Below are 12138 nucleotides of genomic sequence, written 5' to 3'. Positions count from 1 at the left end.
TAAGAAGTTTTAGGTTGTAGTTATTATAGGACTATTTCTCTCTATTCCATTTGTATTTCATATACCTTTGACTATTGGATGTTCTTATCGGCACTATAGTATTGACAGCCTAATCTCCGGAGTTGATAGGCTTGAAGTCATAAACAGAGCTGTGCTTCAAGCATTACTAAGAGCTGCTGGCAAATGCAGGAAAGTGCTGTTTGAATGAATGCTTACGAGCCTGCTGCTGCCCACCATTGCTCAGTCAGATTGCTCTATCAAATCATAGACCTAATTATAATATAATAAACACACAGAAATACGAGCCTTTGGTCATTAATATGGTCAAATCCAGAAACTATCATTTCGAAAACTAAACGTTTATTCTTTCAGTGAAATACGGAGCCGTTCCGTATTTTATCGAACGGGCGGGAACCCTAAGTCTAAATATTGCTGTTACATTGCACAACCTTCAATGTTATGTCATAAGTATGTAAAATTCTGGCAAATTAATTACATTCTTTGTTAGGAAGAAATGGTCTTCACACAGTTCGCAACGAGCCAGGCGGCCCAAACTGCTGCATATACCCTGACTCTGCTTGCACTGAACGCAAGAGAAGTGACACAATTTCCCTAGTTAATATTGCCTGCTAACATGAAATTCTGTAAACTAAATATGCAGGTTTTAAAAAAATATATACTTGTGTATTGATTTTAAGAAAGGCATTGATGTTTATGGTTAGGTTAGCAACAATTGTGCTTTTTTTCCCCGCGAATGTGCTTTTGTTAAATCATCAACCGTTTTGCGACGTTGAAATAGGCTGTGATTCGATGATAAATTAACAGGCACTGCATTGATTATATGCAACGCAGGACAAGCTAGTTAACCTAGTAATATCATCAACCATGTGTAGTTAACTAGTGATTGTTAAGATGTATTGTTTTTAATAAGATAAGTTTAATGCTAGCTAGCAATTTACCTTGGCTCTTTGATGCACTCGTGTAGCAGGTGGTCAGCCTGCCATGCAGTCTCCTCGTGGAATGCAATGTAATCGGCCATAATCAGCGTCCAAAAATGGCGATGACCGATTTTGTTATGAAAACTTGAAATCGGCCCTAATTATTCGGTCATTCCGATTAATCGGTTGACCTCTAGTATTAATCTCTCTCCTTTGTCCTCTCTCTTGTTCCCTCCACTGCTTTCTCTACCTCTCTCTCTCTCTCTCTCTACCTGAATCTCTGTTCCATCACTCTTCTCCCTCCAGCCCTGCAGTGCTATTGCCAGCGCTGCGCCAACTCTACGTGCACCACGGACGGCCTGTGCTTCGTAACGGTCATGAAGTCTGGCAGCCGGCTCACCACCGAGCGCAGCATGTGCGTTCACGAGAGCGAGCTGATCCCGCGCGACCGCCCCTTCATCTGCGCGCCCTCCACCAAGGACGACACGGGCATCTACCCAATGTGCTGCGCCTCCGACTGGTGCAACAAGAACCCCAACCTCAGCGTCTTCCCAGGTCTGTCCCCATCTCTCACTGTCAGTCAGTCCCTTTTCTCATGGTTGCATCTCAATAGAGCAGAGAGCTGACCCCTAATAAGTAACTTAGTGCAGTTAGCCAGTCCCTGTACCAACATAGTGTAGTTAGCCAGTCCCTGTACCAACATAGTGCAGTTAGCCAGTCCCTGTACCAACATAGTGCAGTTAGCCAGTCCCTGTACCAACATAGTGCAGTTAGCCAGTCCCTGTACCAACGTAGTGCAGTTAGCCAGTCCCTGTACCAACGTAGTGCAGTTAGCCAGTCCCTGTACCAACGTAGTGCAGTTAGCCAGTCCTTATAACAACGTAGTGCAGTTAGCCAGTCCTTATACCAACGTAGTGCAGTTAGCCAGTCCTTATAACAACGTAGTGCAGTTAGCCAGTCCCTGTACCAACGTAGTGCAGTTAGCCAGTCCCTGTACCAACGTAGTGCAGTTAGCCAGTCCTTATAACAACGTAGTGCAGTTAGCCAGTCCTTATAACAACGTAGTGCAGTTAGCCAGTCCCTGTACCAACGTAGTGCAGTTAGCCAGTCCCTGTACCAACGTAGTGCAGTTAGCCAGTCCCTGTACCAACGTAGTGCAGTTAGCCAGTCCCTGTACCAACGTAGTGCAGTTAGCCAGTCCCTGTACCAACGTAGTGCAGTTAGCCAGTCCCTGTACCAACGTAGTGCAGTTAGCCAGTCCCTGTACCAACGTAGTGCAGTTAGCCAGTCCTTATAACAACGTAGTGCAGTTAGCCAGTCCTTATAACAACGTAGTGCAGTTAGCCAGTCCTTATAACAACGTAGTGCAGTTAGCCAGTCCCTGTACCAACGTAGTGCAGTTAGCCAGTCCCTGTACCAACGTAGTGCAGTTAGCCAGTCCCTGTACCAACGTAGTGCAGTTAGCCAGTCCCTGTACCAACGTAGTGCAGTTAGCCAGTCCCTGTACCAACGTAGTGCAGTTAGCCAGTCCTTATAACAACGTAGTGCAGTTAGCCAGTCCTTATAACAACGTAGTGCAGTTAGCCAGTCCCTGTACCAACGTAGTGCAGTTAGCCAGTCCCTGTACCAACGTAGTGCAGTTAGCCAGTCCCTGTACCAACGTAGTGCAGTTAGCCAGTCCTTATAACAACGTAGTGCAGTTAGCCAGTCCTTATAACAACGTAGTGCAGTTAGCCAGTCCTTATAACAACGTAGTGCAGTTAGCCAGTCCTTATAACAACGTAGTGCAGTTAGCCAGTCCCTGTACCAACGTAGTGCAGTTAGCCAGTCCCTGTACCAACGTAGTGCAGTTAGCCAGTCCCTGTACCAACGTAGTGCAGTTAGCCAGTCCTTATAACAACGTAGTGCAGTTAGCCAGTCCTTATAACAACGTAGTGCAGTTAGCCAGTCCCTGTACCAACGTAGTGCAGTTAGCCAGTCCCTGTACCAACGTAGTGCAGTTAGCCAGTCCTTATAACAACGTAGTGCAGTTAGCCAGTCCTTATAACAACGTAGTGCAGTTAGCCAGTCCTTATACCAACGTAGTGCAGTTAGCCAGTCCTTATAACAACGTAGTGCAGTTAGCCAGTCCCTGTACCAACGTAGTGCAGTTAGCCAGTCCCTGTACCAACGTAGTGCAGTTAGCCAGTCCCTGTACCAACGTAGTGCAGTTAGCCAGTCCCTGTACCAACGTAGTGCAGTTAGCCAGTCCCTGTACCAACGTAGTGCAGTTAGCCAGTCCCTGTACCAACGTAGTGCAGTTAGCCAGTCCCTGTACCAACGTAGTGCAGTTAGCCAGTCCCTGTACCAACGTAGTGCAGTTAGCCAGTCCCTGTACCAACGTAGTGCAGTTAGCCAGTCCCTGTACCAACGTAGTGCAGTTAGCCAGTCCCTGTACCAACGTAGTGCAGTTAGCCAGTCCCTGTACCAACGTAGTGCAGTTAGCCAGTCCCTGTACCAACGTAGTGCAGTTAGCCAGTCCCTGTACCAACGTAGTGCAGTTAGCCAGTCCCTGTACCAACGTAGTGCAGTTAGCCAGTCCTTATAACAACGTAGTGCAGTTAGCCAGTCCTTATAACAACGTAGTGCAGTTAGCCAGTCCTTATAACAACGTAGTGCAGTTAGCCAGTCCCTGTACCAACGTAGTGCAGTTAGCCAGTCCCTGTACCAACGTAGTGCAGTTAGCCAGTCCCTGTACCAACGTAGTGCAGTTAGCCAGTCCTTATAACAACGTAGTGCAGTTAGCCAGTCCTTATAACAACGTAGTGCAGTTAGCCAGTCCCTGTACCAACGTAGTGCGGTTAGCCAGTCCCTGTACCAACGTAGTGCGGTTAGCCAGTCCCTGTACCAACGTAGTGCGGTTAGCCAGTCCCTATACCAACGTAGTGCGGTTTGCCAGTCCCTGTACCAACGTAGTGCGGTTTGCCAGTCCCTGTACCAACGTAGTGCGGTTTGCCAGTCCCTGTACCAACGTAGTGCGGTTGGCCAGTCCCTGTACCAACGTAGTGCGGTTAGCCAGTCCCTGTACCAACGTAGTGCAGTTAGCCAGTCCCTGTACCAACGTAGTGCAGTTAGCCAGTCCTTATAACAACGTAGTGCAGTTAGCCAGTCCTTATAACAACGTAGTGCAGTTAGCCAGTCCTTATAACAACGTAGTGCAGTTAGCCAGTCCCTGTACCAACGTAGTGCAGTTAGCCAGTCCCTGTACCAACGTAGTGCAGTTAGCCAGTCCCTGTACCAACGTAGTGCAGTTAGCCAGTCCTTATAACAACGTAGTGCAGTTAGCCAGTCCTTATAACAACGTAGTGCAGTTAGCCAGTCCCTGTACCAACGTAGTGCGGTTAGCCAGTCCCTGTACCAACGTAGTGCGGTTAGCCAGTCCCTGTACCAACGTAGTGCGGTTAGCCAGTCCCTATACCAACGTAGTGCGGTTTGCCAGTCCCTGTACCAACGTAGTGCGGTTTGCCAGTCCCTGTACCAACGTAGTGCGGTTTGCCAGTCCCTGTACCAACGTAGTGCGGTTGGCCAGTCCCTGTACCAACGTAGTGCGGTTGGCCAGTCCCTGTACCAACGTAGTGCGGTTGGCCAGTCCCTGTAACAACGTAGTGCGGTTAGCCAGTCCCTGTACCAACGTAGTGCGGTTAGCCAGTCCCTGTACCAACGTAGTGCGGTTAGCCAGTCCCTGTACCAACGTAGTGCGGTTAGCCAGTCCCTGTACCAACGTAGTGCGGTTAGCCAGTCCCTGTACCAACGTAGTGCGGTTAGCCAGTCCCTGTACCAACGTAGTGCGGTTAGCCAGTCCTTATAACAACGTAGTGCGGTTAGCCAGTCCCTGTACCAACGTAGTGCGGTTAGCCAGTCCCTGTACCAACGTAGTGCAGTTAGCCAGTCCCTGTACCAACGTAGTGCAGTTAGCCAGTCCCTGTACCAACGTAGTGCAGTTAGCCAGTCCTTATAACAACGTAGTGCAGTTAGCCAGTCCTTATAACAACGTAGTGCAGTTAGCCAGTCCTTATAACAACGTAGTGCAGTTAGCCAGTCCTTATAACAACGTAGTGCAGTTAGCCAGTCCCTGTACCAACGTAGTGCGGTTAGCCAGTCCCTGTACCAACGTAGTGCGGTTAGCCAGTCCCTGTACCAACGTAGTGCGGTTAGCCAGTCCCTGTACCAACGTAGTGCGGTTAGCCAGTCCCTGTACCAACGTAGTGCGGTTAGCCAGTCCCTGTACCAACGTAGTGCGGTTAGCCAGTCCCTGTACCAACGTAGTGCGGTTAGCCAGTCCTTATACCAACGTAGTGCGGTTAGCCAGTCCTTATACCAACGTAGTGCGGTTTGCCAGTCCCTGTACCAACGTAGTGCGGTTTGCCAGTCCCTGTACCAACGTAGTGCGGTTGGCCAGTCCCTGTACCAACGTAGTGCGGTTGGCCAGTCCCTGTACCAACGTAGTGCGGTTGGCCAGTCCCTGTACCAACGTAGTGCGGTTGGCCAGTCCCTGTACCAACGTAGTGCGGTTGGCCAGTCCCTGTACCAACGTAGTGCGGTTGGCCAGTCCCTGTACCAACGTAGTGCGGTTGGCCAGTCCCTGTACCAACGTAGTGCGGTTGGCCAGTCCCTGTACCAACGTAGTGCGGTTGGCCAGTCCCTGTACCAACGTAGTGCGGTTGGCCAGTCCCTGTACCAACGTAGTGCGGTTGGCCAGTCCCTGTACCAACGTAGTGCGGTTGGCCAGTCCCTGTACCAACGTAGTGCGGTTGGCCAGTCCCTGTACCAACGTAGTGCGGTTGGCCAGTCCCTGTACCAACGTAGTGCGGTTGGCCAGTCCCTGTACCAACGTAGTGCGGTTTGCCAGTCCCTGTACCAACGTAGTGCGGTTTGCCAGTCCCTGTACCAACGTAGTGCGGTTTGCCAGTCCCTGTACCAACGTAGTGCGGTTTGCCAGTCCCTGTACCAACGTAGTGCGGTTTGCCAGTCCCTGTACCAACGTAGTGCGGTTTGCCAGTCCCTGTACCAACGTAGTGCGGTTTGCCAGTCCCTGTACCAACGTAGTGCGGTTTGCCAGTCCCTGTACCAACGTAGTGCGGTTTGCCAGTCCCTGTACCAACGTAGTGCGGTTTGCCAGTCCCTGTACCAACGTAGTGCGGTTTGCCAGTCCCTGTACCAACGTAGTGCGGTTTGCCAGTCCCTGTACCAACGTAGTGCGGTTTGCCAGTCCCTGTACCAACGTAGTGCGGTTTGCCAGTCCCTGTACCAACGTAGTGCGGTTTGCCAGTCCCTGTACCAACGTAGTGCGGTTTGCCAGTCCCTGTACCAACGTAGTGCGGTTTGCCAGTCCCTGTACCAACGTAGTGCGGTTTGCCAGTCCCTGTACCAACGTAGTGCGGTTTGCCAGTCCCTGTACCAACGTAGTGCGGTTTGCCAGTCCCTGTACCAACGTAGTGCGGTTTGCCAGTCCCTGTACCAACGTAGTGCGGTTTGCCAGTCCCTGTACCAACGTAGTGCGGTTTGCCAGTCCCTGTACCAACGTAGTGCGGTTTGCCAGTCCCTGTACCAACGTAGTGCGGTTTGCCAGTCCCTGTACCAATGTAGTGCAGTTTGCCTGTCCCTGTACCAACGTAATGCAGTTTGCCAGTCCCTATTACGAATGCATTATCTGTTGTATTCTGGTCCAGCTAAGTTGTTGCAGTTATCAGGAGTGGCCTGCTATCTATGGCAATTCAACGACAATAGAAACAACCGATTGGATTGATGTTCATTGCTCTTTGAGAGTAGTCTGAGTGAGGTGCTGTATGGTTACCTAACTGCTCCATTACTGGACTGATCTGTGCCTCTGCATCCTTATCCCTGATTGGTGTATCTATAAATATTGAGCTAATTTCGTCACGAATGTTCATGTTCAAGGTTGATTCATTTGGTTTTAGATTCACTTTTGTATTCAAGCCACGGGTCAATTGTGTTGTTCATTTGGGAGGCAGATATATTAACCGTCCTATAAGACTGTTAATAACCCCCCTCCCCCTTCGAGCATCATATACACACACACGTCCCTTATTATGTATGTAATTTCCTTGCCAGTCTTGAGGATCCTTACCTATCAATTATAATAATCATAGCACCCTTCTGTCTAGCCATTCCCAACTACCAGCACGATGACGACTCCATCAAAACACATCTTTTCAACTGCCCTCGGCACTGAAATCCTAGTATTAGAATTTTCACAGAAATAACCGTCTGAGAATTAGGGATATGCACGGTTATTTGTATAGCCGAACTGACGTTAGTATTCGAATACTTGTGTGAGTATTTATTTTTGTTTATTTTGACGCTGAAAAGGCTTCTTTTAAAAAATATATATATTCAAGGTATTTTAACTTTATTTAAGCAGGGAGTCACCATTGAGACCAGGGTCTCTTTCACAAGGGAGCCCTACGTAAACAATTAAATACCATATTAAAACAAGTAAAATACAGCACGACCCAAATGTTCAAGAAAAATGATGACGTTCCTCAATTAGAAGGTGCCCAAACAATATATAAAAAATAAAAATAATAATAATAAAAAATTGCCCAAATTGTACTAGAACATCCAGTTGTTGGTTCCAGCAATGAGGTGTTTTAAATTAAAACATGTATTTACCTAGTTTCGGTGGAGAACGAAGAAACCAAGTGTTTGTGAACGGGTTTGTGAACGGGTTGGTTAAAACAGAAATCATGCATTGTGTCGTATCTGACAGATAATTCTCAAACCACTTGCAAAGAAGCCTGATCCAGGCGTATTTCAGTCAGCCTTTGAATGAGAATGTAATGGTCAACGGTGTTGAAGGCCTTGGAAAGGTCTATCAATAAGGCAGCGCAATGTTTAAAAAATATATCCCCAGATAAGACATGAAATGTTGCTCATTAAAATTGTCGCAACGGTCTAAGGTACTGCATCACAGTGCTTGAGGCGTCACTACAGACCAGGTTTGATCCCGGGCTGTGTCGCAGCCGACCGCGACCGGGAGACCCATGAGGCGGCGCACAATTGGCCCAGCATCGTCCGGGTTAGGGGAGGGTTTGGCCGGCCGGGATGTCCTTGTCCCATCGCGCTCTAGCGACTCCTGTGGCGTGTCGGGCGCATGCACACTGACACGGTCACCATTTCTACTGTGTTTCCTCCTACACATTGGTGCTTTGTGCGGCTGGCTTCCGGGTTAAGCGAGCAGTATGTCAAGAAGCAGTGCGGTTTGGCAGGGTCGTGTTTCGGAGGACGCATGGATTTCGACCTTCACCTCTCCCGAGTCCCTTACAGGAGTAGCAGCGATGGGATAAGACACTAACAACCAATTGGAAACTGGGGTAAGCTTAGCATCTCTTATGCAGGCACTGGGATAATGGTCACTGAGCTTATTAAAAAGATTTCCATTGGCAGTATACTAATGAGGGGCATTTGTTGGAATGCTATGTAAAAGGGGAGATTTTTCTGGGTGTCTTAAAGTTGGGGTGAGTTGGTTTAGGTCAAATCAAACTTTATTTGTCACATGCGCCGAATACAACAAGTGTAGACTTTACCGTGAAATGCTTACTTACAAGCCCTTAACTCTTCTTGAACTGCACTGTTGGTTAAGAAAATATTTACCAAGCAGACTAAAATAAAAAGTAACACAATAAGAATAACAAGGCTATATACAGTGGGCACCGGTACCGAGTCAGTGTGCAGGGGTACAGGCTAGTTGAGGTAATCTGTACATGTAGGTGGGGGCGAAGGGACTATGCATAGGTAACAAACAAACAGTGAATAGCAGCAGTGTACCAAAGGGAGGGGGGTGGTGTGTGTCAACATAAATTGTCCTGTGGGGATTTTATTAATTGTTCAGCAGTCTTATGGCTTGGGGGTAGAAGCTGTTGAGGAGCCTTTTGGTCCTAGACTTGGCGCTCCAGTACCACTTGCCGTGCAGTAGCAGAGAGAACAGACTAGGTGACTTAGAGTGACTTTAGAGTCTCTGACAATTTGATGGGCTTTCCTCTATAGTTATCAGTTGAGTTAGATTTGTTTCAGTATAAATATCTCATTACTTGTTTAGTGCATGTGTAATGTTAGTACACTGCATTCTCCTTCCTATTCTGTTCGGATGCAAGCTGTCCCTTTTTTAAGAACCTGAGGTCGCTCCCAAAACAAATCTAAGTTATCAATGAAGTCCAACGCGGGGGAGAGTTAAAACCTTTTAATAAAAATTTTTTTTTATCCAAGAGTCCAGTGCATATAGCCTGGAGAAGTGATCAACTCTAAGACCATATGTTAAGATCAGACCAATCCGCTTGCCATCAGCCTGTCTCAACTTCCTCGATTTGCCGGCAGCTTGATGTCATTAGTACCGGCATGCAGGCACCACCATTTGCTGCTCAGAGTTTTAATCTAGAATGATCTTTTAAGCTCACGAGTAATATCTCGCACCAGGAAAGCAGAATGTCTTTGCTCCGGCAACCACCACATCCCATACAATAGAACTCCCTACAATGGCCACACTAAGAGGGGGAGGTCATGGATTTTCCATGCTGTGCGGGGGCCGCGGTCTGGCTTGCGCTGGGTACTGTGGTGGGGGGAGCGTTCGGAGGGCCCTGGTGAAGGGCCGCGACGCTGCTTGATGGCCACAGGTCTTGATGAGAGGGCAGGGGGTGGGTGCGTTGGAGTGGATATCATCTCCTACCTCTAATTCTCTGGTTCTCGTCGGAGGGAAGTGTCAATACTGGACACTGGTCCATATCCATGTTAGAATCACCAGCAGCCACTGCTGAAGGACTCCAGTCTCCTGGTCTATATCCATGTTAGAATCACCAGCAGCCACTGCTGAGGGACTCCAGTCTCCTGGTCTATATCCATGTTAGAATCACCAGCAGCCACTGCTGAGGGACTCCAGTCTCCTGGTCTATATCCATGTTAGAATCACCAGCAGCCACTGCTGAGGGACTCCAGTCTCCTGGTCTATATCCATGTTAGAATCACCAGCAGCCACTGCTGAGGGACTCCAGTCTCCTGGTCTATATCCATGTTAGAATTCCCAGCAGCCACTGCAGAGGGACTCCAGTCTCGACGAGCACCTGGGATGATCCCCTTGATCGTTTAGCAGTGTGGCATCTAAATCGGCGTTCGGCTTTGAAGTGTCCTTGTTCAGAGCGAGGTGCTCATCGAGAAGCTCGATTTACTCATAGTTCTGTGGTCTGTTAGAGTTGTCTACACTTATTACAAGGTCTGTAAAATCTTCCTCTTTTTACTACCGTCGACATGTTGCAGATCTCCAAGGTGTCCAGTGGACCCATGGAACACCCAAAATAAAACAATTAAAACAAAAGTATTACGTATATAAACAACAAACGTTCCCGAAGTGACAAGTCATGGAAGTATGTAACATTGTTACATATGAGTGTATATACACATTTCAAATGATTCATTTAATGAAACAATCAACTTTTCAATGTAGTTTTTGTCATGTGCGCCCTATAAAAAGACCGGTAGCCGACAGGTAGCCTTTACGTGTCTATCTTGTTGTTTATTTTGGCCAATCAAAGCGGCAAAGAGCTACAATGTGTAGCAAGTTGAGTGAATTGAAAGTTAGCGAAATCAGACAAGAGTAGGCTACAACAAGCAACCATCAGCTGTTTTTGTCTGAATGTGGTTGGGGAGAAAGTGCATCATGTAGCCACAATTAGCCTAGCTAGCTACCGTATAGCTACAGTATAGCTAGTTTCTCTAGGCTACTCCAGTCAAGACAGGAACTGTTATATGGGATGATAAATAACATTGTGTGGGCTACAAGTCAGATAGCCGAGTTGCCTTGGCTACTGGATCTCTCTCTGCCTCCGTCGACCCGCTCCAATCTCATAGCGACCCATCTGCAGCAATAGAGCACCAGCCCCTCTCCCTCGCGCAGCAGCTCTCAGGTTAAAAATGTACGGTTAAAAAAAAAAAACGTCTTTACAGTGAACTATTTGGTTAACTATTTAACTAACTACACTGAATAAAAAATATAAATGCAACATGTAAAGTGTTGGTTTCATGAGCTGAAATTAAAGATCCCAGTAATTTTCCATACGCACAAAAAGCTTATTTCTCAACTTTTAGCCTCAAATGTGTTTACATCCCTGTTAGTGAGCATTTCTCCTTTTGCAAGCTAATCCATCCACCTGACAGGTGTGAAATATCAAGAAGCTGATTAAACAGCATGCTCATTACTAGGGCTGTCCCTGACAACAACAAAAAAAAAAACATCTTTGTCGACCAACAGACTGTTCTTTCGACCAATCAATTGGTAGAAATGTTTAAACGTGTATTTTTCCATATGTAGACATATCCTATGTATTTTAATCAAATCAACTATATTAAATGAGTTTGTCTCATGCTTTAAGCGAACTGTTTGATGAAATAACTAAGACACACACAAATGACTAGAGGGAGTAAGCCCGCAATTGATTTTATTCTGCTGGGCCTGACTTGGACTTGCTGCACTGTGTTAAAAAAAAAAAAAAAAATACAGCGATTGACTGTGACTAGCAACCGTTCATTCTCTCTCTCTCTCCTCCCTGCTGCTGCGTCCACCACTGAACATTAACGTGTATCGTGCTGTCCGTGTTGCTGAAACATAATTACAGACATTTCTGACTGAAGTTCTGTTACCTTAATCCCTCCATTTGGTTTAGGATAAACATTTCCTATTCGCTCAACCCGTGGCTCCTATTTCCTATTTCCTATTCACTCTCTTTACGTGACACATGTATGTAGGGCTGACCCCATTAGGCGTTTGGTCGATTGGCTGTTGGTCGACATGAGATTTATTTTAGTTGAGCAGTGGCAAATATATATATATTTTAAATTATGGCATACGAGACACCTGTCTCATTCACGCCTCTGAATGGACTAGTCCACTGCGGAGGCCGCGGGGGCACACCAGTAGTACCTTTTATCCTTAATTACCATCATTTCTCATCTACAAAGTTTATTTGGTTATGGGAATTTGTCATTTCTGTTAATGAGTTCAATATATTATTATTATTATTATTACTACAGTCTTCATTGTAGAAGTGGACACATTATTTGCAGAGCGTACAACCTAGGGGACACTTGGTTTATTTCATTCCATTTAAGAGTTGCCCATTTATTCATTGTCTTCTGTTTGGAGCGCTCCTGTCAA

The 12138-nt window shown here is 47.0% G+C and overlaps 1 protein-coding gene across 1 annotated transcript in view; it reads left to right on the top strand.

Moving 5' to 3' along the window:
• Positions 1–12138, top strand: part of LOC120028096 (TGF-beta receptor type-1-like) — a 66089-nt gene that overhangs the window by 32324 nt on the left and 21627 nt on the right. The window contains exon 2 of the mRNA XM_038973258.1: positions 1245–1493. Coding sequence (XP_038829186.1) covers positions 1245–1493 — 249 coding nt within the window. The remainder of the gene's footprint in view (positions 1–1244; positions 1494–12138) is intronic.

This window comes from Salvelinus namaycush, chromosome 33 (assembly GCF_016432855.1).
Source record: "Salvelinus namaycush isolate Seneca chromosome 33, SaNama_1.0, whole genome shotgun sequence".
Classification (NCBI taxonomy): Eukaryota; Metazoa; Chordata; class Actinopteri; order Salmoniformes; family Salmonidae; genus Salvelinus; species Salvelinus namaycush.
The sequence above is the reverse complement of the archived record's forward strand: the minus strand, read 5'-3'. Positions and strand labels throughout refer to the sequence as shown.